At 41.6% G+C, this 26,485-nt stretch overlaps 1 protein-coding gene across 50 annotated transcripts in view; it reads right to left on the minus strand.

Moving 5' to 3' along the window:
* ESRRG (estrogen related receptor gamma) overlaps positions 1-26,485 on the minus strand; it is a 663,361-nt gene that overhangs the window by 47,101 nt on the left and 589,775 nt on the right. For all 50 annotated transcript variants that reach the window (XM_021064111.2, XM_084979088.1, XM_084979061.1 and 47 more), the window contains 2 exons: positions 23,555-23,665; positions 19,720-19,881 (listed from right to left, as the gene is read on the minus strand). In XM_021064111.2, the coding sequence (XP_020919770.1) occupies positions 19,720-19,881; positions 23,555-23,665 (273 nt within the window). The remainder of the gene's footprint in view (positions 1-19,719; positions 19,882-23,554; positions 23,666-26,485) is intronic.

A 26,485-nucleotide genomic window follows, 5' to 3' on the forward strand; every position in this document is an offset into this window, starting at 1 on the left:
ACAATTACACTTTTGGAAATTTCCAGAACATTTTTTTTCTGTTTGTTTTCAGTTACGCTGTATGATGTTGGGCTGTTCAAAACTTGATATATTATCCTTAGATGGAGAGAAACTGAGTCTAAATAAGGTGACATAAAATTCACTTAAGTGGAAATTTTGTATAAAAATAAGGTTATTTGGGTCACTTTCCTGTACAGCAGAAATTGATAGAACATTGCAAATAAACTATAGTAAGATTTTTTTTTTGTCTTTTTGCCATTTCTTGGGCCGCTCCCGTGCCATATGGAGGTTCCCAGGCTAGAGGTCGAATCGGAGCTGTAGCCACTGGCCTACGCCAGAGCCACAGCAACGCGGGATCCGAGCCGCGTCTACAACCTACACCACAGCTCACGGCAACGCTGGATCCTGAGCCCACTGAGCAAGGGCAGGGACCAAACCCGCAACCTCATGGTTCCTAGTCGGATTCGTTAACCACTGCGCCACGACGGGAACTCAAAAATTTGTTGTTGTTGTTGTTGTTGTCTTTTTGCCTTTACTAGGGCTGCTCCCGTGGCATATGTAGGTTCCCAGGCTAGGAGTCTAATCGGAGCTGTAGCTGCCAGCCTACGGCAGAGCCACAGCAACTCGGGATTCCGAGCCACGTCTGCGACCTACACCACAGCTCACAGCAATGCCAGATCCGCAACCCACTGAGCAAGGCCAGGGATCGAACCGGCAACCTCATGGTTCCTAGTCAGATTTGTTAACCACTGTGCCACGACTGGAACTCCCAAGATTTTTTTAAATTAATATTTTCTTGCAAAGTGATACATATAAAAAATAAAAACAAAATATGGTTATTATAGCTCATTGTTTTTGCTCTTAAATGATTAGAAAAACAGTTTAGGAAATTAAAAAAAATGCCAGTAAGAGTTGAATTATATAGGCTCCTGCACGTTTAAAAATACTTGCCAAATTAGTTATGCCACAGAGCAATACATTTACATATGACATGTTTATATAAACTTTATGCAACTCATTGACAAGCTTATGATATAACATCCCAATTCACCAATTTTAAAGATGTCCAGATTAATACGAGCACCTTTAGAGTTATTCTGATGTTATTTGTATAAGTTCATGTAAAAGCCATCTTTGTCAAAAATTCAAATTTCTATCTCTCTCTGTTTTTACGACTGTGCTTGCAGAATATGGAAGTTGCCAAGCTAGGGGATGAATCGAAACTGCAGCTGCTGGCTATGTCACAGCCACAGCCACAATGGATCCGAGTGGCACCTGTGACCTATGCTGTAGTTTGTGGGAATGCTGGATCCTTAATCCATTGAGCAAGGCCAGGGATTGAACCCACATGTCAGGGAGACAGTCAGGTCCTTAACCTGCTAAGCCACAAGGATATTTAAGTACATATAGCATTTACCTGGGTGTTTGGAATTATCACTTAAAGCTTATAAATTTTTATAAAAATGCATAAACATTATTGTACACCCAAGTAACCAAGAAAATGTTTCTGTTGGATGAGTAAATATATATTTACATATTTGTTAAAATGCATATGGCTTACTGGATGTGCTAGAATGGCTCCTTTCTTACCATTATATGTGCATAAGTAATTAGTCACACAATAAATACCTCTGATGAAATTTTCAAGAAGACTCTTAATTCAAATGTGTCATGGTCACTTTCGGGAGTTCACTCACCTCTCCGCTTCATTTTTAAACAACGAAGATAAAATTATGGCTTGGCCACACAATGCTGGCACAAACGCACCTTGGCTGCCCAATAAATATTTATTGATCTTGTGGATGAAGGTGGCTTCTTGCAAAGTGAGACTTTCTCTTTGGTAATGAAGCTACCATATTTATTTCCGTATCCATTTATAAGATTCGCAGAACTGAATACTAACCTCCACACCCTCTTGAGCATGATGGTTTACGACAGCTTTCTCAACCTCAACACTACGGACATTTCAGGAGAAAAAATGCTTTGTGGAGGAGCAAGGGGTGGGGAAGGGGCTGTCCTGTGAGCTGTGGAATATACAGCAGCATCCTCGGCCTCTCTCTGCTATAGGTCCTCCTCCTTCCCTGCTGCCTCCCTGACTGTGACAACCGAAACGTCTCCAGCCACTGCCAAATGTTCCCTGGGAGGCAAACTGCCCCTGCTGGGGACCACTGGCTGCAGACGATGAAAAACTTCCTCTCCTTCCTAAGTGAGTTAATGGTTGTTGAGAATCATGATTATCAAAACTTTCAATCTCATCTCCTCTGGGTCACTAGGTTCAGGATCTCAGGCAAGGGGTTGGACTTCTCTAAGCATCAGTTTTTCTCCATGACAAAATGATGTCTGACCAACAAGGGGTTAATACTCAACCTATTCGAATAGCTCATACAACTCAATATTTTAAAAAACGGAGGCGATTGGGTGCATTCAGGGTGATATGGCTGTAGGCATGCAAACCATGACAGGTAGAATGGGTAAGCATGGAGGCTCTACTGTACAGCACAGGGAACTATCTCCAGTCTCCTGGGCGAGATCATGATGGAAGATAACACAAGGGATGGAATGTACATCCATGTATGACTGGTCCACTTTGCTGTACAGAGGAAACGGACACAACCGTGCAAATCAGCCGTACTTTAAAAGAAAGAGAACACACACGCAAGAGTACATGGAAGCAAAGAGACAAAGCTTAGTATAGCACCAGTCATATAATAGATAGTCAACCTATCTTAGTCATCTAGAATGCTACAGTATTATAGTATTAATATACTATACTATTACTAATAGTAACAATATACCACCATTAGAGCATTGATATTCAATCTACAGTAATCAATGTCAATAATAAAGGCTTTTTTTAAAACTGGAAAAAAATTAAAATAACAGCCCAATCAAAAAATAAGCAGAAGACTTGAATAGACATTTTTCTAAGGATGATATACAGATGGCTAAGAGGCATATAAAAAGAAATTCAACACTGCTAAATATTAGAGAAATGCAAATCAAAACCGTGAGGTATCACCTCATACCTGTTGGATGGCCAATATCAAAAAGTCTACAAATAACAAATGCTGTGGAGGATGTGGAGAAAATGGAACCCTCCTACACTGCTGGGTGGGAATGTAAATTGTGCAGCCACCATGGAGAACAGTATGGAGGTTCCTTTAAAAGTAGAAATAGATATTTAAAAGATATCTCAAACTTAAATATATTACAACAAGTTCAAAAAATAGAGCTACCATACAATCCAGCAATTCCACTCCTGGGAATACATCTAGAAAAAAATAAAAACACTAATTAAAAAGACAATGCACCCCACCGTTCACGGCAGCTCTATTTACAATAGCCAAGACATGGAAGCAAATCAAGTGACCATCCACAGATGACTGGATAAAGTAGAAGTGACATATATATCACATCATTTTTACTCAGTCGTAAAAAAGAATGAAATACTGATACTTGCAACAACATAGAACTAGAGAATATCATGCATAGTGAAATAAGTCAAAGACAAATATTACATGATACCACTTATATGGGTAATCTAAAAAATAATACAAATGAATGTATATACAAAGCAGAAACACACTCAGAGACATAGAAAATAAACTTGTGGTCACCAAAGGGGAGGAGGAGAAGGACAAATTGAGGGTATGGGATTAACAGACACCAACTACTACACATAAGGCAGATAAGCAACAAAGCACAGGGAATTAAACGCAACATCTTGTCATAACCTTTAATGGAATATCATCTGCACAAATACTGAAACACGTTGCTGTATACCTGAAACTAACACGATATTACAAATCAATTATACTTCAATTTAAAAAAATGGTATCAAAGGAAATCCTTAGTTATAGGGTTGCTTTCAAGAATAATTGAGATAATGCATGCAAAGCAAATAGCAGGGGGCCTGGCACCTAGTAAGTGCTCAATGAAAGGAGCTCCTTGACGATAACGATGTCGCCAAAATCCACCCCAGACTGGGATGAGAAAACAGAACTCAACCTGTGTCATCACAGTGTGGCTGAAGGCGGATTTCCAGACTTCTGAGTGTTAGTCCCTTACACTGAATCCTACTTGCCCGATGTTTTCCAACCACTAGTCACCAAAAAGTCTAAAAACCTATCAAGTGCTTAAAATCAGGCCCCGAATTTGCACACCCGGGTCCAAAAGTCCAGGGGAACACACCCGAATGGGGCTGCACGTGCTCGCCTGCTGACATCACCCGAAGTCGATGGTGCAAGCGTGTGTGTTAATATAGTTCATACATTAAAGATGTAAATTTTATTCTTCAAGCTGAAAGCCAGGTGATTAATTCTCATAGCATAGTGATCAATTGGTGCAGATGCTCCACCTGTATTAATGTTTGTTTTTGTACACATTAGTAGCGGGAGCACACCAATAACACAGGTGTCTGACACAGAGCCGTGTAACGTTCCGTTAGCCGGCAAACATTGAGATCAGTACTTAGGTTGCACGTAGCACTGCCAATTTTTTCAATTAGACCCATTATTGATTTGATGAAAAAGCAAATTAAACATACCATGGTGGTATGTAAATCGGTTAGAGAGAGCATAAGGTTCTGGTACAAAGCTTCAAAGGCATGAGCTGTACGGCTTTCCTCAGCTGCAACTCATAGGGGTTCCTGGCAATTGCTGTTATATATGGGGTTCCTTGAGCTACATGGGCTGGCTGACAAAACCATCACCTGGAAAGACCAGAGCTGTATTTAAAAATTCACAACAGTTTTGCAGAAAAGAAAAGGATGCTGGAAACCTACTAACTTTGAAAGGAAGGGTTGCAGAAGCAGCATAAAATGGTTTTCATCAAGTGGTGGTCCCTTTTGCCTGCCCAGACGTATGGCCATGTAGAGTGCCTCCAGCAGGCACAAACATGAGATATTTAGGAAACTGATTATGCTGATCCGAAAAAGTTGCCTTGCCCACGACCTCAAGCTACTGCATGTTTTCATTGTCTAAATTTGAAACCTCCTGGTCTGCCTACAACCAGGGTGTAAACCAACTTCTATATTATAATTTCTTAGAGTTGGAAAGAATGTTCTTCATTTGTCAGTGAATGACGTTCTCCAGAACTACTCGCAAATGGGGCAGAGGTATTGAAATGGGCTGGTTTAACCTACACAACTGGCTTTATTACCAGAAGGAAGCTAATGCTTACCTAAAGCTTCCTGATGTCTCCCCATACCTTCATCTTCTCTGGATTTCTCCATAAGAAGCCTTCGAGGCTTCAAGAAGCCTTCCCTGATTCCCAAAGTTATGGTTCCCACCATGGCGGACTCCTAATAGGCTCTGCTTCCCTATCAAGGCACCTGGAACACCACGTTGTAATTGCCTCTTTGCTTGTTGGTTTCCCTCAACAGATTCTGAGCTTTACGACTGTGTGACCGTCTCTGCCCTGTTCATTTTCGTATCCCACCGCCTAGCAGAGGGATTAGCATAAATGGACCCAACATATTTAAAATAATTAAGATATGCAGCCAAAATTTTAATTTTGTCAAGTTGAAATAAGAGGTCTTACTAAATAATATTCCAAAGAGTTTGCTTTTCTCACTGAAAACAGGGAAATCTAGTAGGTCAAAGGCTTGCCACTGCCAAATCTTCAGCTCTAAGTTTTAACTATAAAGATGGATCAATCTGTCAAGGTCAACTGGAATCAGTCAATGATAATGGGAAATGCCACCAAGATAAGTAGCAGGTGCTCCAAGGTTCTAGAGATATGTTCTTCACATCCTATTTAGCAACTGACACTGAGAAGGCAAACTATTTTGCAGAGAAGAAAGAAAAAGAACCAAAGAGATATCAGAAACTGGATGAGGTTAATGCAAAATAAAAATTGGAGAGAGACTGTTGCAAAATTTAATATTATCGGATCAAGGATTTAAAAGAGCTTTCAATATGAGAATTCAGAAAAAGAGAATTAGACAAGAGATAAATACTGGAAAAGAATGAAAAAGTACCACTATCGATTGCATTGAGAGAAACAGAGCCAGGAGTGATGGGGGGTATGTCTTCCATTTGTGAGAAGACAATTTCTGTAAATGAATGAAAGAATGAATGAATGAGCAATTGTCACAGTTCACCAGAAGATATTGAGTTGCTAAGAAAATATAATTAGGGAAAAGATATTCAGATCAGATACTCCAGCCAATTTCATTTCTTATCCTTTGAATTATAACATTGTGTGTGTGTGTGTATACACACATTTATCAACATTTCTCTTTTGTGCCAAAATCCACATATTCTTTCATCCCCAGCCATGTCAGAGCACGGCATCCATACACATCTTTGTGGAGAATGACTTCGGTGAAAAGAACATATCGCCGAAGCAGAGAGGCCCTAAAACTGTGACACTTGGGAAAAAGGAAAAAGTTTTGTTCACGTTTTTCCCCCTGAGGGAAACTTTTCTGTCCAAATAGCTGAGGATGATATAAATCATCTGAAGAGTTCTTGGTTGTTTGTGTTTTCTTTTTACATTCGTGAGTTCATTTTCTTTTTAATCGAAAATCTCGAAGATTGGAGCTGGCACTGCCAGCAGTGTCTGACGGGAGAGAGCATATGTTGCCTGTCATGCTGGCATCTGACTGCAACAGCCGTGCGGAAGTCAGTTCAAGTCCTTACATCAAAGTTTGCTTGCCATTGTGAGGACGTTGTTAGAAGTTGAAAAAAAGCAATGTCCATTTGAAGCTCGTCTGTGAACTTTGCATGAACCGCTAGGAATAATGTAGTGTGATGACAAGCCAGTTATACCTTCCACTAAATTTGCTGTCTGGAATGAACTGAAATAGTGTTTGGTTTGTGTAATTACGTCCATCTATCTTTATATTCCAGCGGCATATCGCAAATTGAAAATACTAAAAATTGACTGTTGGTTCTGATATTTAATGATTGCCAAAGACAAGACGATGATTTATCGGTTACTTACCGATGTGACACATTTGCATCTTATTAGACGGAGATTACTATTCCTTAAAATGCGGACGAGGCCTGATCATGTCTGATGGATTGATTTGATTTGCAAATGTAATCAAACTAATAAGAGGGAAAAAATGAGCAATAATGCCTTGTTTTTCAACTGGCAATCACTCCCCTGCCAACAAGCCTGATATCCCTGACTAAGCAGCCTTTACACCGTCTTCCTGTCGCCTCAAATAAACAAAGGGACGCTAAGAGCTTGATAAGAGGATAACAAGCCAAGTATGGATGCCGCAAGGAGCCCACACCTCCGAACCGTGCTGCTGGAGGCGAGAACAAAAGTTGAGGGCGGGAGATGCACCAGGACTTTAACAGTCCTGACAAAAGCTATCGCTGTCGTCAGCCCTATGTTCCCATACCCTTCTATCTCTGCAACGTAAACCGAGGACCTTTCCTGAAAGCAAAAGTACCGCCACCCTCCCTCTATTTATAAAGAGGCTCAGTTTCTGAGATAGTATAACCTTGAGAATCCAAGTGGGGAGCTCCCTGGTGGCTCAGCGGGTTAAGGATCGGATGTGGTCACTGCTGTGGCATGGGTTCCATCCCTGGCCGGGGAGCTTCTGCATGCCGTGGGCGAGGCCAAAAAAGAGAAACATTAACAAAATAAATAAACAAAAATAAAATGAACATGGGCTAAGAACAACCACAGGTTCATGGTTTGAAAACAGCACAGAAACGCTGAGGCTGGCCCTCGGTTTAGTCCCCAGAATTTCCCAGACATGCAGAACGCGGTTGGGGAGCGGCAGAGTGGGAGAGGCTGAAGTACTGGACCAGGAGGTATAGCTGACACCTGACTTCAGTCATTCTCAAAACACTTCTTCAAGACTCGTGAGGGCGTATAGGACAGAAAAAACCAAACCATGATCCTGAGTGAGGTGCAAAGCAACGTTCTTGAGATAAAGATTCAAAAATGTTTTGAGAATCAATGAACCTGTCTTCAGGGTCAAGGCAGAGATAGTCTCTTCCCAAACAGAACTGTCATATAAGGCCTGTTATAGAGTAGGCTTTCCATACATATTTTTTCTTCTGTACCTGAATGAAGAGATATGAGCTTGCTACAAAAATATATTACACATGGTACTTTTGTTGGGGAACTGACCACTCCAAAGTGCGCAAAAAAAGGTCAAACCGAATTTATAGAGCTTATCGCCATATTCAGATATCTTGAAAATTCTCATCGTTGATGTTTCGAAGATATAACCACATCGCTCGTGCTCGACCCATGGGAAATTCAGTAAAACACAGGAACAGAGTATGGTCAGATTCAAATTAAACAATAAATAACTCTGTTCTAACTCTGTAAAATTGCCTTGGGAGTTGGAGTTAAATGTTCATGGCACACACAGACATGGTAAAACCTCAAATCCTCACTGAGCATAATGGGTTCAATAACGGACCAGGTTCATTAAAGTTCATGGATTATCCACAAGCTAATTTTTCGGGTGGTTGTGTTTTAGGGCCACACTGGTGGCGCATGGAGGTTCTAGGGGTCGAATTGGAGCTACAGCTGCTGGCCTACACCACAGCCACAGCAACGTGGGATCCAAGCCACATCTGGGACCTACACCACAGCTCATGGCAACAGCGGGATCCTTAACCCACTGTACGAGGCCTGGGATGGAACCTACGTCCTCATGGATGCTAGTCAGATTCGTTGCCGCTGAGCCACGACAGGAACTCCTAAGAGAACTTTTACATAGCATTTTCTCTATTGGTTTATCTTTGAGAAATATGCTGTTCATATAAACAGAGCATGCTTATATATCATGTAATATAATGAGGAATAATACCGAATAAAGTTAAGAGGATAACTCGCTAATATTTAATACCATGGATAAGAATGCATACCCTTTTCTGACCATTACAAATATCAGCAGTGCTCAACTGGGAGTTAAAAGACTGAGTTTTAGCCTCAACTATTATCCTGGGTGGATTAAGAGTTGGGTAAGTCATTCGGGTTTCCTGGACGTACACGGTGAATATGCAGGCAAGGGCATTTAACATTTATTGAACACTTAGCAATTAAAAGACTGGATTGGGCACTTGACATACATTCACTCAGGATCTCTCCCAGCACCCGATCGAGCTGATAGCTTTCCTATCATCACCCCATGTTATACATAAACAAACGGAGTTCCTGGCAAAGAGCAGCGTCAGATTTGAAGCCAAGTCTCTAACCCCAAAGACGGGAACCCCGCCTGTTGCACTACAATACCTCCTCTTCAAATGTGCTGGCAAACCATCTCTAAGGTTCCTTCTGGTTCCCTCATCTAAGAACTAATTTTTCTTTTTTTTTTTTTTTTTTTTGTCTTTTTGCTATTTCTTTGGGCCGCTCCTGCGGCATATGGAGGTTCCCAGGCTAGGGGTCGAATCGGAGCTGTAGCCACCGGTCTAAGCCAGAGCCACAGCAACGCGGGATCCGAGCCTCGTCTGCAACCTACACCACAGCTCACGGCAACGCTGGATCGTTAACCCACTGAGCAAGGGCAGGGACCGAACCCACAACCTCATGGTTCCTAGTCGGATTCGTTAACCACTGTGCCACAACGGGAACTCCTTTCTTTCTTTTTTTTTTTTTTTAAAGAGGTCTCTCTTTGATATCCTTCCATTTATTTTAAGAAAGGGTGTGGCTCGGTGGGTGAAGAACCCAAGTGGTATCCATGAGGATATAGGTTTGATCCCTGGCCTCGCTCACGGGGTTTAAGGATCTGACATTGCTGCAAGCGGCAGCAGAGGTTGCGGATGCAGCTTGGATCCAGTGTTGCTGCTGTGGCCGTGGCTATGGCTGTGGCTGGCAGCTGCAGCTCCAATTCAATCCCTAGCCTGGGAATTTCCATATGTCATGGGTGCAGCCCTAAAAAGACAAAAAAAAATAAAATAAAAATTACATTAAAAAAAGGCTCTAGGTATGTTTCTGAATAAGCAAGCATATTTTTTAAACTTTGGGAAAATCAGTCATAGAGCCTTTTGCTTCCGAATCACAGCCGATCACAGAAGTACATCTGACATCTTTAAGGAGAGCGATTCCATGCTTTTCCCCAAAAGGTTAACCTGGGCCACATGCACAGGTGACACAACCTTTGGGAGAGTCTTCTCTTCCGTTTACAAATCCGCATTGAAGGCACCTCTCCACCGGACTCGGCCATGACACAGAAAATCACAAGAGTAAGGTACAGCTGGGCTTTTTTTCCTTTCCTAAAGTGCTGACCACGTCAGGAGGAGTCAGTCTTTCCATGAACCCCCAGCTGCTCCCTCTCCCTACTCACCCAGGCCACCATGTGCCCTGCCACAAAGATGCTGACTGGCTGAGGGGCCCAGCCCTTCAGGTAATTAATCCTCTCCTAATGTAGGTTAAGCAGGTGTGAAGCCCCCTTCAGACTGAGGGGAGGGAGCTGCTCTTCAGAGACACCTTTGGGGTTTACGGTGGGTAACTGGGCTCTTGCAATGCACACAGGCCCCCTGGCTTCGGGCCTGGATGGCCAGTCATCGGCTTGCTTAATCGGAATCCCGGGGGAAGAAATGCGTCTTTTCTCCTTCTTGATTTCCTAACAGTAACAATGTGGAGTTAGGACCTCATTGCCCAGTCCAGCAATGGCAAGGTAATTTCCTTATTGGAAGCAGAGTTCTGTGGTTACTGGAGACAAGGAAATTTTGAGAGGAACGAAGCTGAATTGACTGCAGCGCTTAGAATTATTAAGAGGTGGTATTTATCCATTATGTTTTTTCTCATTAAATTACAATGCATTAGCACTCTGAACTCACATAAGAGTAACACTGAACTGTCCATAAAAGGGATCCAAGGACACAGTGGAAGCTGACCATCCCCTTGCCTTAAAGCCTGGGTGCTTTGTGCATCATGCATGGTTCTTGATGCAGGAAAAATACACATATAACCTGGCAAACACAAATAAAAAGTGGAATTTACTTTTAGTTGCTTCAGAGAAAATCAGAGGTTATTTTGTTTTTGTGGGGGGTGGGGGGAGAGAAAATTTTTCTTCTTAGAAATTCCAAAGCCTTTATAATAAACAAGTGGAGGTATTATGTCTGTTTATCATAGACCAGAAACAAAAGTGTGGTTAATTACAGTGATTTGGGCAGGTTAAATTCCTTCTTCTCATTGGGTTCTTCTAATCAAAGAGTCATTTATGATGGTTGAAAAGTGGCCTGAATTGGGGAGGAAGCAGCTTTGTTGTAGGAAACCATATGCCTAGCCACCTGTTTAGTTTAATGTTAAGATACTATCTGATGGGTTAAACGCCATCAATATGGAAGGCTTGGGTCACGTTGGACATAGATTTGCTGAAAATGGAAGGAAAGAGAATCATAATGATTTTAAAATATAGGTAAAGGGAGGGCCGTGCCTTGACCACGGGGACCCCGACATTGGTTAATAAGGAACATTTACGCTGAAGAGGAAAATGGTACGTGAACAGCCAGTTCCGGCTGTCGAGTTCCTCTTTCCTTCTTCCTTCCAGGTCTCTGATGACTCCTCAGCAGAGATGATGCCACGGTCTGCTGGAGCTCAATACCAAAAAATCCCCCTGGGAGTCCTCGCACCTTTAATTCCTCCCAAGTGCCCCAAGCGAGTTCCACTCAACTCCCTTTCCTCTTTGCTTCATCTGGGTCAGCGCCATTTCTTTGGACACATCAAAACCATACTGTGTCTTGAACCTGATGGGTCACTTATTCAGCAAACGTTCATCTAACAAGGAAGTAGCTTGACATAACCACATAAAAGGACACAGCCAAGGCGGACACACTGCGGAAAAAGGCCCGGAGAAGGGCAAAGTTACATAGCTTGTGTATACTGAGGCTTGTGATCCAAAATTATTTCATTTTCTCTTTATGGTGATGAAAATGCTCCATTATCTCTCTCTCTCTCTCTCTCACACACACACACACACACACACACTATTATACAGCATTCACACTTTCAAATTAACCATTCTATTTTGTGTGTGACTTGACTTTCTTTTTCCAACAGAATTAGGTTACATCCTAGATGTCATAAACTCATTTAGGTACAGGCACTCTTGGATTATGCGGCTATTTTTATCTACAGAATATAAGGCACTGGACCAGAAATTACGAGTTCAGCTGAGTAATACTCACACCCTCTTTCAAAAAGAGAACTCAGCAGTTAAATTTTTTTTTGAAGAAACTGCTTCTCTGTGTGTTTAAAAAAGTGCTTTCAAATTACTCTGTATTCTATAGAAAACTGTTTCTCTGATGCTTGAAGTCTCCAGCTGCCACACAATTTATATCTCTTTCCTCTGCTCTTTGTTTTTCAGCCATTTTCCCTGAATGTCAAAGTCAATTTAGTGCATTTCACTTTGCTGAATAAATCAGAGGCGAAATCCTTGCTAAAAGTGAAAATTTGATTTGCTAAAAGGAGCTTAGGGCAACTATTAATCAATATATCCAGAGTGCCAAAGCCAAGGCCACGATAGACATGCATTCATTTGGAGATTGGCTGAGGCAGAGCAAGGGGGACGCAGGGGAAAATGTGTGACCACCCCACGGGAGGGAGTGGGATTAGGGATGGAGAGCGGGTCAAAGCGGAGCAAAGGGAGAAACAAAACAGCCTGCGTCCTGTGCTGACTTCTCCCTCCAGTCCTCCTTTTAGAGGTGGAAAAAGGTTTTGCGGAAGCATTTAAGTATTTGTGGGTTATGCTAATTATACCAGCTTCCACGTAAAAACATTTCTCACAAGACTCAAGTCGTTCTCTCTTGAACTCATCAAGGAGCCTTGAGAAGAACCTAAAAGTCAGAAGTAACAGCTCCGTCAACAAACAGAATTCCAGCTGGGCCAGGTGTCTGGCGTGTCCACATTTTGATGCTCCTCAGGTAGGTGTCAGGCTAGTGCACGCTTCTGATCTACAGTAAACGAAAGGACAGACTCGGCCTCTCCCGCCTCATCAGTCCCAAGAGTTTAGCAATTACAATGACTTGCCTGAAAATGATTCCATATCTTAGGACATAACACACATAGAAATCTTCAACCCAGTGAATCTGAACAGAGCCGGGGGGGGAGAGCCTTCGATTTCAGCAGCCAGTCATTTAAAAACCTTCCCAAGGATTCGGCTGAGAAGCGACCCAGAGATCACCTTGTTTCATTAAACTGTGTGGTCAGGGGTCTCCGGGGCGCACGGTCAGTCAAACACCTTGCTTTGCATGGATTTTAAAGATGTGTCACACATTTCCTCTTTGATTCAATTCTCCTTTCCATTCTCCTTTCATTTTATAAGTGTATAGACAAATGTAAAGATAGGGCAAATATGTGACCTTTGCCTAAACCTGTTATGCAAGGCAGGTAGGTGACCTGGAACAAATGACAAAAGATGCTTGTGGGCGGGGGGGAGTGGATGGGAGCTGGGAGAAACAGCTAGTGAAGCAACTGGTTGAAAAGGCACAGACGTGAACTATTCGGTAGGTTCGAGAAACATTACTAACGGTATGAAACGAACTTTCTGACTCTAGAGTTTGCTCATCTATAAAGCGGGGGTAGTAAGACTAAAGCAAGAGACTCGCTGTGGTGCACAGAGAGAAGCTGGTGAAAGTGCTTCCCAAATGATAATAAACTAGATAGATGTTAGTTTTTTGTGTGTTTCAAGGTTAACCCCACCGAAAGAATGATCATCACCCATCCGGGAGCATGCATAGGTACCTGTGGGGACACAGACGCAGATCCGAGGTGACGTTCAGGTCACCTGTATCTTTAATACTCCCCACAGGTTCTAACATAATGTTAGATCCACAGCACACACTCAAATGCTTACCCTGTATTTGTGATTACTCTGAAACTCTGATTCCTCCTTGACCAGAGCTACGCAATGGCATGGCTACGAATGGATGGAAAATACATGGGGGCACCAGCGACCAAGCACAGGTGACTCAGCATGGTGACAGTTCACAGGTGACAGAACTGTGCAGGAGGCTGCAAACAACAGCACAGAGTGGTGGGGAGAGATCTCTGTGGGCGCCTTTAGCAGCTCTTGGGGTGTCTCTTGAACCGAGTCTCTCTGTCTGAGAAACCTCAAAACGTCTTTGTTGGTCTTTCTCTTTTCTAGCAAGGGTAGCTGCGGAAAATGAACGTGTCTGCAGGGGGTATTTCAGGTTATTTTTTTCACAACATAGTTTTATTGATTTATTTATTTTTTGGCTTTTGAGGGCCGCACCGGCAGCATATGGACGTTCCCAGGCTAAGGGCTGAATCAGAGCTCCAGCTGCCAGCTTACACCACAGCAACATGGGATCCAAGCTTCGTCTGCGACCTACACCACAGCTCATGTCCACACTGGATCCTTAACCCACTGAGGGAGGCCAGGGATTGAACCTGCGTCCTCTTGCATACTAGTTAGGTTCCTTTCTGCTGAGCCACAATGGGAACTCCTAAAACATTTTTTTAAAAACCCCAGCATATCAGCCATTTTTAAATTCATAACACAACTCTCTCTTAGTCAACTACGCCGTTTCCTGCACATGATGCCATAATCACATACACAGATGAAAACATGCATGGTTTACACATGGAAACATAATCTCCAGTAATTATTTCCACCACAATTATTTGTGTCTTTTCACATATCATAATCATGTTGAAGATAAGTAATGGGCATTTAAAAACCAAAACCTCTACAACGTAGTCCGGGGAATAATATAATCCTAAAAATTGGTCTGTACATAAACTTCATTTGAACAATAAGGATATCTTTAAACATATGATTAGCCATAAATATTCAAAACATTCTTGAGTATTCGCTCACACAATTTATATCCTAAATAGGTTATCCACGTTCTTTAGAGATTTTCTGTCATTTATAGAAAATTCTAAATACTTCTATTAAAAAAAACTCAAAAAGCCCAACCCAATGAGCAATTTTTGATACATTTCCTTAAGTGAATGTTTTTATAAAGAAAGGTTTCAGAGTAAATGGAGAATACCGGTTCCTGTACTTTAAACTTCTGTTTCTTACATGTAAAGACACTTTCATCACGTATCTTCCTAGTGTGGTTTTCCTTTCAATATTTCCTGCCTTCATTTGGTATGAAGAAAAATAGTAGGGTATTTTTTCCCTGTTTGGTCATTATTGACATTGGTTTTAAAATGTGACCATGAGGCCCCAAACTTGAGCAGAGCGCTCTTTCTTTAGCAGGTCACTGTTTAATTTGTCAGGTTAAAAAATAAACAAGCCCACCTGACCCTTTGCCATCCTTGAAAAAGAAAAAAAAAAAAAAATCTTGTAAAATTCATTCATTCCCTTCATTGTTCAAATGCCTTTTGATTCTTTTCAAGTAATCCGGCTGGCGAGACCCATAACCATATTTAAGCCACTTATATAGGTCAGCTGATATGGGGGATGCTTTTTTGAAGCACCATCTGACAAAGCACATTCTGCATTTTGCTAACAAAGTTACAGTACACAATAGTATTTTAATCAGCCACAGAGAACAATCATAGATCTGACTGCTGGGCTGATAATCGTCTTATCACACCCGGTGAAACCGAGCTCTAATATTTGACGGCGCCGCCACTCCTTGGCAGCCCATTCTAAAAAAGGCCAACAATGGAGCGGGAATGAAGTGGAGTGCACAGGACTTCCATATCTACATAAAAGAGATTAGAGGCGACAGCGTTCCATTTTACAGCTCAATCATATTGTGTTAGCATGCGCTTATCCGAGCGCGGACGAAATTGAAAGAGAAATAAAAAAGAGTCAGGCAGATAGGAACCAGAAAAGCGAGGCATGAGCAATTTCCAAGGATATAAAAGGATGCTAATGGTGGGGCCTGTCATTCTTAAAAAGGGCTATTAGGGCAGCGACATCTGTTCTTGTGCCCTTATGCTCCTCCAACTAAAGTCAAGCATTTTCTAAAGCCCTCGTGATCTTTTTCTTCTAGAGATAAAGTATGGTCATGTTTCATAACAACACACTTTTCCATTTATGTGATTTATTAAAGTAAGTCAACTAATTCTATTTACTGATAAAAAAAAGAAAAGAAAAGAAAGCCCCACGCTCTAGGTATTTTTCTTCAACATTTTCTTTTGTTGAATTTGTCACTTTTTGATGGAGCAAAAGCCAAGTACACCAAAGTGCCTTCCCAGCAGCGCAGAAAGGCTGTGCATCTTATCTTAGATGCTCAACTTAATTTCTTAAAAATTGTGGTGTGATTCCACAAAAGGAGAGCAGCATAAAGGGAGCCAAGGCTTGGATTGTAGTCTGTTTTTAAAAAAGATTTCACTTTAGTTTTAACATAAACTAAAAACAAACACACCTGTTTTGAAGTTAAGACCAAGACAGGTGAAATTTCAGGTCTGATTTTGTTTTCATCCTTGCTCTGACCCCGGTTATTAGGACTAGGTCCTGGGGTCAAAACCACTCTTTTACTTTTATCGAGGTAGAAGTGGGACTTTTCGTCTTCACAGGCTCCCTGGCTTTACCCTCCATCCCACACTCCTGGCCCTGCCACGCCCGCCCTCCCTGAACGCAGGTATCTACAGACCAGCACGCCCGGATCATAACACCCTTTCCTTCGACCTCAAAACACTGCTTGGCACCCTTACTGTTAAAAAATTTACAAGACTTTCAATTAATTAGGGGCTTGCTAATCCCTTTCTGAAAAGCCAAGATGCTCCTTGCAATCATTTAAAACCCCTCCGGGTATCGGGAAGACCAGAGCTGTGAATGAATCACCGCGCCACAGTGACCTCCTCTGGCATTTGCTGCGGAGGGAGAACAGCGTCAGGGCCACCACTTCTAAGCCTCAGCTTAGGACTGAACACATCACCGTCGAGCAATTGCTTCCACCCCTGCGAGTGCTGTTACTCATAGTTATTTAAAGGGACTGTCTTCACAGAAGTCACCAGAGCCCCTTGACTGTGACAAGTTCCTCTGTAAGCTGACATTTCGACTGAGAGACACAACTGGACCCACTCATGTATCACTGACTTTTCCCGACCAGAGAGCATCAGAAGGAGCTCTTGACTTCTCCGGGTCGTCACTCGTGGACTATCTGTGCAATATCAAAACAGGGGCTGCACACAGTTCTTTTTTTTTGGTCTTTTTGTCTTTTGTTGTTGTTGTTGTTGTTGCTATTTCTTGGGCCGCTCCCTCGGCATATGGAGGTCCTCAGGCCAGGGGTTGAATCGGAGCTGTAGCCAGGGCCTCAGCAACGGAGGATCCGAGCCGCGTCTGCAACCTACACCACAGCTCACGGCAACGCCGGATCGTTAACCCACTGAGCCAGGGCAGGGACCGAACCCGCAACCTCACGGCTCCTAGTCGGATTCGTTAACCACTGCGCCACGACGGGAACTCCAGCACACAGTTCTTAGTGCAGGGAGAACCTGGGCAGAGGGCTCCGAGGGGATGGGTGGCTGGACGTCAGAGGGACGCAGCCTTTCATGCTGCGGTTATGAATAACAATAACCCTAGTGTGATTATTTTGAAACACTTCTTTCCGGTGCCGTCCCCTGGGGAACTAAAACCTCCTGGTTCTCATCCAGGAGGCAATGCTGAGTATGGGCTTGGAAGCCTCTGGATACATTTGTGAACTTGCGGAGGTGTTTTTACCTCTCTCTGCCCAGATCTCCCTATCTTTGAATTAAGGATGATAATATCTAATTCCTGGGTTAGGACAGTGGCTTTCACCTGGGTGTGACTTTGCACCCCTGGCTAAGAGGCCTTTTGGCAACGTCTGAAATCATTGTTGATGGTCAGAATTCAAGGGTGCTGGTGACCAGAAACCAAGGATGCTGCTAGGAACAGGACAGTCCCTGCCACAAATGGTTATCTGGTGACCAGAAACCAAGGATGCTGCAAGGAACAGGACAATCCCTGCCACAAACGGTTATCTGGTTCCAAACACCAACTGCGTCAAGACTGAGAAACCCTGGGTTAGAATAATGACATTTAAAATCTACAAATGATACTTATCATCAGGGATTATAAGTAGAAATGATATAATACATACTGATTATCTGAAAAAAGAATGTGTGGACCCTTCAACAGATGTCAGTTTTATCTCCTTCTAAAACCCTTTAAAACACTGTCCCTCCACATAAATTTCCTTTATCTTGTTAAAGCAAATTCAACTTGTTCCCACTGCCACAACCCCCGAGGGTATAACCACCCATCCAGCATATCCTATTTTTTTTTTCTTTTTACCTTTTCTAAAAACCTTACAGGAGTTGCCACCATGACACAGTGGATTAAGTATCCAACCGCAGTGGCTTGGGTTGCTGCAGAGATGTGGGTTCAATCCCCAGCCCTGTGCAGTGGGTTAAAGGATCTAGCATTGTGGCAGCGGCAGTGTAGGTCACAGCTGCGGCTCATATTCAGTCCTGGCCTGGGAACTTCCATGTGTCTCAGGTGTGGCCATAAAATTTTTTTAAATAATAAATACATGAAAATTAAAAAAAAAAAAAAAACCCAACGTACAGATGTGATTACGATCCAAGCAAAGCAACTGTCCACACGATCAAATTCTCATCTTTCTTTCGGGTGTCGCAGCCCTTACAGAGGTACTGTCTAAAGAACACACTCAAGCTCACCTATTTAACTAGTTTTGACTTAATTTGGGGTGCTTTATTAGCAAACAGTGTAAGACAAAGTAGCTGGTATAATACAGAGTGATGTTTAAATTAGTTTACAATTTGCTTGGCCTCATCTAGAACTGCGGCGAACAAAGCCATTCAGAAATGTCAGCTGTGTTCCCAAGCACTGTAACAAATTGTCGCCTGAACGCTGCACACCTAATGACTTCAAATTAGCTTCCCTGCGATATCGCCTGACAGTTCGTTACGACTGTTAGCAACATAGCTGGCGTATCATGACCAATAAATTGGTTTCAGTGTGGGCTGGGAAAGGGACTTCCATCAATTTGATTAAAGAAATTACTGTAGCATTCAAAGCATAAAGACAAACTAGTTTAAGGAGATAGAAATAAGTTCACTGTACCAAGACACAGTGCTCATCATCCAAAAATCTGCTTGAAAACTCTGTGAAGATCAAAGTTCAACCAACAAATGAATAATCATTCAAGCAGACAACTAACGCTCTCAAAACGTGTGATAGGGTCTATGTCCAAGGATCTAAGGATGGGTCTGGAGAGAAAAATAACTGGACATTTTCAAATACTGCCTTTAAGTCACCATATGGGAAAATCTATGATGGCAATTTAACATTTATTTACCAAAATTTATGTATAAATTCATGGTAAATATCTAATTGTAAGCCAAAGCAATATGTAAATATGAAAAGCGATTCAGTATAAATAGCCACCATGAGCAATGAAACGAGTGCTTTTTTAAAAGGAGAAAAGGTATCTAGACTACTGTCGACAAAAACATTTTTTAAAGTGAAAAGAAAAAGTAGAATTATTTCCTTAGGCGAAAACTCGGAGTTTTAAAAAAAGAGAAAGAAATACTTTAACAAGGTATATTCTCTTTGTCTTATGTTGGAAAAAGCACCTTCACATGCAGGGAAAAAAAAAAAAAAAAAGATTAACAAGGAACTCAGGATGGTACAGCTGTAAAAGGCTTATGATTCTACCAGGATCAGGAAAGTGCAAAATTAGGTACCACAAAGACAAACCCAAAAGTTTAGGAAGAAATCCTAGTGAGAAAATTGTCAATTTACCCCAATTTACATATACAACCTTGGGAATTGATTTGCAACCTTTCTTTTTCTTTTTCACTTCTTTTTCGTCTCAGAAACCGTACCTGGAATATGCTTCGCCCATCCAATGATGACCACCAGCTCGCGATCAGCCAAGTCGCACAGCGTAGTGAGGGCTTTGATGTCACTGTCGGGAACGGTAGGGTCAGGCATGGCATAGATCTTCTCCGGTTCAGCCACCAACAAATGTGAGACAATCTTGTTATCTGCAGGATCAGACCAGAGCACTACAAGATCACTAGCAGCATCATTCCTCTTTCACACATTCTAAAGGAGGTTGCGTTTTGAAAAAAACAAAACCAAACCCTCAAATCGCCTCTAAAAAACACCAAATACACCATTTATGCTTCAATATATGTACATTAAACAGTGTTCAGGAAAACCCATACCAAGAAATAATCCGCTGCAGTCATGAGAGTTCTTTGCTTCTTTTTTGCTCGACCTGCCTTTGCTAGAAAAAAAAGCATCTGTCCTGCTTTATAATGAAATTTCTTATAGCAAACAGATAAGAGAAGTTAGACACTTTCTGGGTTTGCGCTTTGATTCTTAAGTGGGATTTGGGGAAGCAGATTAAAGAGTATACAAGAGCTTTAAAATAAAAATCCACATAAACCACTGAAATATAGACCATAACGTGGGAGGCAAAGAACTTCCAATGCCCGCAGTCATAAGGGGCACGAAAGTCATTAATTGTCTTAATTCCTCTGCGGAAGAGGAAAGGTCAGAGCCCTTCTGCCTGGGTGAATTACTGACTGCATGACTCTATCTCTGTGGGATGCATTAAATAGGAATTTCTTTCTTTTCTTCCCCTCCCCACACACCCGGCCAATCCTCCAAATAGAGCCAATGTCAGTTTCCAGAAAAATCCTCCTACTTAAATGTGACAGTATTTTCTCTTCAGGGTGTCTAATTCTTTAATCCTCTATTTTCATCTGTTGTCTTTAGTTCATTCTCTGGTTCAGATTTATCTGTCTGAAATTTGTGATATATGTTTGGAAAATCCTTCATAAAGTAAACACTAGAGACAAATGGAGAGCATCACATCAAATGTGTTTTATTGCTCAGGGGCATGTGATATTTTATGGAAGGGGTTATAGAGCCTTGCTAACAGAATGGTATTTTTTTTTTTTTGTGGTTGGTCCTATTGTCAATTCCTCTGCATAGCTTTGGATGTGATACTTTCTTCAAAGTGAGGAGATACAAATAGGTAAGAAGAAGCCCAGATAGGTCAATGTTCCGTGTACTATTACTCTAGACAACTAGGGTATTTGATGGGGCCTTTCTGAGCCACGTCGGGGTTCCTCTGTGTTTACTAGATCGTTTGCCTTTCCACGTACATTTTTAACTTTTCAAACTCAACGTGAAAAGACTTCACGTACCTTAGAATTGAAACACAGAGATCTCTTTTGGTTTCCTTGAATTTCATAACAAGGAGACTTATCGAGCTACCATTTGCAATTTTTCTGATATAGTTAAAATTTTTACTACTATGACTGCCACTTGACTCCTAGTCATTTCTAATAAGAAATGCATTTGCTGGCATTAGCATTCAATTATTGTCTAATTAAAAATACACATTCGGGGGGGGGGAATATTACCACATCTATTTTCTAGAAAAAAATCAAATCAAATAGAGATTCTTCTTTTTTTTTTTTTTTAATTTGCAGGATCTGCAGAGAATGACATTTGTTTCTCGTACAGGCTATAGAAACAACACCCTGTATTTTTAGTTACGCTTGGAAAAGTTTCAACTTTCATTGCTCTGACAATGCAACAAAACCTGTCAGCAACCACTAGCTTCTCAAGATTAGAAGAAAATGCACTAATAAAGGGCACAAAAATGCAAAGGAAGGAGATCTTGATTGGAGCTCTTTCAGTGGAGGGAAAATGCTACCTGTTTTACCCAAGTCGATGGATACTTGACTGGCGAGGTCACAGAAATTTGGTGGAAGCTTAGAAATTCCTATCATTCAGAAAATAGAATAGCCGGCAGCCCTGTTTCTAGGTAAATCTTATTTAATGTTTCCCTAATTAGAATCGATAGAACCCAATTTTCATTCTTGGGCTTTCGTGGTACACAAACAATCAGTCAGGGTCCAGAAATCTCCCCCAGCCACTTCTTCAGCAAAGCCCACGCACGGTCTCTTGACACTTATCTGACAGGATCTGAAAATTAAGTTTTATAAATGTTTGTTACCAAAACACACTAATTGGATGGACTAAGGAAAATTAACACAGAGGCCTTGAGATAATGAGTAATGATTTATTAGGAGTCCTCTTTATCTCAGACAAATGGAGCTCACTGAAATTGCTGTAATCTTCTTAAAGGTACTTGACAAGCCACTTCCCAATTTCTCAGGTTCATGCTGAAAACCATAGATGTTTCTCCAGCATGTGGACTCTTCCAAATAGGCTGGTGCTCATTTTTCTCTCGGTAGAGGCCATCATCAATGGTTTCAGTCTATGTTTGTATAAATTGAAGGAGAAATGGGCAGTCTGTGTATTAGAGAATCCAGGAAAATGAAACCTCTAATGAAATTAAGCATTAGTGTTTATTGCATTTTATTGCATTATCAGAAAGTTTTTTATTATAATGTGCAAAATCTGCTTACTGCAGTCCTAGATTGTATTTGCAGAACGCCAAACGGATTCTGCAAGCGGAGGAGAAGATGCCAGATTGGACAATTGAAGGTATAATCAACATAATGTTTTTTGGAAAGGCAAAAGGAAACTATGCCATATGTTCACTTAAGCTTTAATTTTATGTAAAACTGGTTGTTTTTCCTTTGACATAGCTAAAATGTCCTTTCATTTACAGTTCAGGGTCTGTTTTATTTATTTAACGGATCCCCATATGCTCACATGTATGATGCACAGCAGCGACCCCTCCTGGACAATCTGAATTGAGACGAGGATACTTACTCCTCTCTCCCTGAAAGCAGATCAAAAACTACCTGTGTCTCTTCTAGTAACTGCTAGAGCTGCAACTTCCTCTGGTGAATGCTGCTTGGATCTTCTGAGACCACGTCCGCTCAATGTGCTTTGGTGGAAACAAAAAGACAGCTTTTTGTTTCCACCATAGCTCTTTTCAGTGCCTAGTGTAAACTCTACGTATAAACATCCTAAAATGTCAGCTCCGTTGCACTACAGCCAGGGACTGATCTTTCAGAAAATGGAACACAGTTTCCGCCTCTCTTTTCAGCTAGCGCCAAAGAGAATGGGGCTCGCACACACTGAGCTGGGTACTTACCATCCTTTCAAACCGCAGCCCAGCATTATCAAATCATGGGCTTTTTCTAAACAATTCCTAATGCCCATCAGGCCATCTGAGACGAAACCACCAACCTATGCTCGTTATTAGTAGGGCCCATTCTTGTTTTAATCTACTGCTAGCTAGTGTGTAACCTTTCACAGGCTCCAAATTAATGAGGCTCCTAATGTCTTTTCAAGGGGACGCTGAGCAGTCAAACTCATTTAGTTAGTGAAAACTACCAAAATCACTTTCTTGTGAAATCTGAAACTATCAGCTCCAATGAACTAATGATCACAGGATGATCTATTTTATGTACCTCTGAAAATAAATAACCAAGAAATGTAAAATTCGTACCATATGAGCTATGCCTTCGTACGCTTACACTCCCGCAAAGTGACTGGGTTGAAAAAAAAAGGTAGGGGCGTGGGAAGACCCACAGAGGAAGAAAAGATAATTAGCTGAGTTGCTGCTGCTCTTCAAAGACAATCTTTGGGAAGAGAGCTGCCCCCTCCACCAAGAGAAGTCTCGTTGGGGTCCGTAGGAACAGGCGTGCCCAAACTGGTGGACCCAGAGCCAGCGGGGAGGATGTCTCGTGCTGCAAAGCCAGACAGGTCTGCTGTACTTACATGGCTTTTTGGCTGGCTGCACCAGCTGAGGGTTCAGGTACGGGCTGTTCTCCGCATCTATTCTGCGCTTGTACTTCTGCCGACCTCCGCGTACTCTGTCGAGGCGCACTCCTGCGGGCAAAGACAGGCACTCGCTTACTGTTGAGGTCGCTATTTTTGAGACCAATCAAATGCACGGACAGTATCCCCCAGGTGTGCTAGGTAGACAGAGAGTAGAATGCAGAGTGGTCCAGGGCTATGAGAGGAATGTAAAAAAAGTGATGGCTAAGCCAAGACTGCCAGAGCTTGGCAACCACATCTGGCAGAGATGACCAACCTGAAAGACATTCATGCAAACCGTCAGAGTCACTGACAAAGACAAGGCACATTTCCTGGAGCATTAATGCAAAGAAACTGGGATTTGGTTGTAATGTAGTTTCTCAAATTAAAGACATTGGTAACTGTCACCCCTGAAAGCTCCACGCATAGGCTTGAGTAGGACCGTAGACCAAGAGCTGTCCAAACCACCCAGTCTCCCAGAGGACTCAGTGTGGACCTGTGGAGCTGGAAAACCCCTAGGCGCAGTAAAGAGCCAGAACCCCAGCGCACAAGATGAGACACAAGACGACGAGCAAGGATCGTTCCATATTGCAATGTCAGCATGTGTCAGGAGAGTGTTAGTCACACTTTGGCACACATTTCTATTTTCTTTCAGATGAGGAAAACTGAGAGCGGTTTGGACCGAACACAGAAGAGAAAGGGGAGGTTCCTGAAAGAATTCAGAAGGCTGGGATGGTGAAGGGGGGATATGTTAGGAGGGCAGGGAAGAAGCATGGCGCTAGACAGCGGGCAAAAGTAAGCTGGCATTTAGTAAAACTTTTTCCCAAAGAGCGATGGGTTGGGTCATGATTCAGGGAGGCTTTGCTGGCAATGCATCTACAAGACTAAAGAAAGGGGCAAAGGGAAATATTGAAAATAAAGAAATGTTTCATTGACACGGGAGCATGGAGGGGAAGAGCTTGTTAATAACCTGGTTTCTAGTCTGCAATGGTGAAGTTTGGGGCTGAACAATGTAAACCTCTAGCAAATAAAGAGAAGATGACTTTGGAGTAAGAGAGAGGTGAGCACTTCTTTTTGTGGTCTTGGGTTATAGCTTAACGACATCCATGGATATTAACAGGATCCATTAATAAATTCAGCCGAGACAGTCCTGGTCCATCTTTTGGTATTTCTCTAACTGTTTAGGAGGTAGATTCATTTTAGCAGTACCATCAGTATTATTAGTTTACTCAAGGGCCTCTCGGGGCCTTGAATATGCAAATAACTTCTGTAAAACTCTCAGAGGGGGATACAGCCCATGCAAAGTTTTGCAAACTGAATTAATCGCGGACCCTGTTTTTGGAGCGTTTATTAATATCATGTGGCATGTGTGAGTTGTAGGGTAACTGAGTTATAGGACGCAGTTTGCGAAAGGCTGATATATTTCTTTATGAATTGTGCAGGTGACTATACATGCCGAAATGTTAAAGATAATTATGGATCCAAGGAATAAAGAAAAACATAACTTTTCTTACTATCTTAATACTACTACTTTCAGAGGGGGTTTCCTTTCAGGGACACAGCAAATATATACTTGGTTCTAGATAAAGCTTGAAATGTCATCCCAAAACATTGGAGCAGAATTTAAATGAAATCAGGAGACAACTGCAAGAGCAATTAAGTATGCTTAGACAAACAAATATCAAAAAAAAAAAAACAAAGAAATTAGATACGGTATTTCAATATTCCATGAAAATAGTAGTGCTTGTGAGTGGCAAAGAAACTGTTTCCTTACTGCTGCTTTCAAAGCACTTTTGCGTTTATAATGGCGTTCTATCCCTTTGCTCCTCTCATTTCTGATGTTCTATTTTTATTGTCTGTATTCACTAAAGTTTAACACGGCCCCCTTTAATGATGTCTCATCTTTTTTTCATTTTTTTCTTTCTCCAAGGCATTTTTCAGTTTATACAATGCGGTCACATTTTATCTGGTCATCTAAGATCTATTCAAGTCTGTTTCATTCTACGAGTTTTTTTAAAACTCTTTTTTTGGTTCATCCCGAAGGCCTATGGAAAAAGATGCTGGCTGAAAGATTGGATTCGATCTTGGATTCAAGGTCCTGGCTGGAAAGAATTCTGACACAGTCATATCACACTAAATCCACCAATTAGCTTAGCCAACTGGCCCAAGTTTGTGGGAAAAATATAACACTGGAAACTAGTTATTAAACATCGTGAAGAACACATGCATACCCTTGATCGATAGAATTTTTATTATGTATTATATGTTATCTTTTTATTTGTAGAAGCGGTTCCATTAAGCGTTGTCAAATAATTTTATTACTGCACATTTCCTTTCTTTCAACTTTGAACAATGGCTTATAGAAATATTCATATTATTCTCCACCTGCTGCCCCCAGATCTAAAGGAGGGTTCTCACTCATTTCATTTTTCCCTGTCCTCTTCCCTCTTTTTCTTGCTTCCTGCCCTCTCCCCCAACCTCCTTTCCAGTGTGTGCACAGATGAAATACTAGCTATCCATACACATATCTCATCTGTCCCATTCGTCCATCCATCCCACCCATATATCTATCTAGTTTCTAAATACGCAAGAATTTTTATATAAGCCATGATTTAATGCTTTCTTCATTCCCTAAAATGAGATCAGTTGGACAAAGCTTTTTTTTTTTTTTGGACTTGTAATTTTATGCTTATGACATTCTAGCAGATGACTGCTGAGGGAAAAAATTAGATATTAATTAATTATTAATTAATAATAAATACAATTACATAGTAAAAGTCAACAGACAGCATACAGAAAAGTGTCCCTGCCAAGGTTAGATAACAATTTATGGTAAAATTTTCTAGAATCAATATATTTTAAAAGGGAGTTCCCCTTGTGGCTCAGCGAAAA

This window comes from Sus scrofa, chromosome 10 (assembly GCF_054392235.1).
Source record: "Sus scrofa isolate SSC_HxYL_T2T_F1_AM1 chromosome 10, Sscrofa_HxYL_maternal_Yorkshire_Landrace_v2.0, whole genome shotgun sequence".
Taxonomy (NCBI): domain Eukaryota; kingdom Metazoa; phylum Chordata; class Mammalia; order Artiodactyla; family Suidae; genus Sus; species Sus scrofa.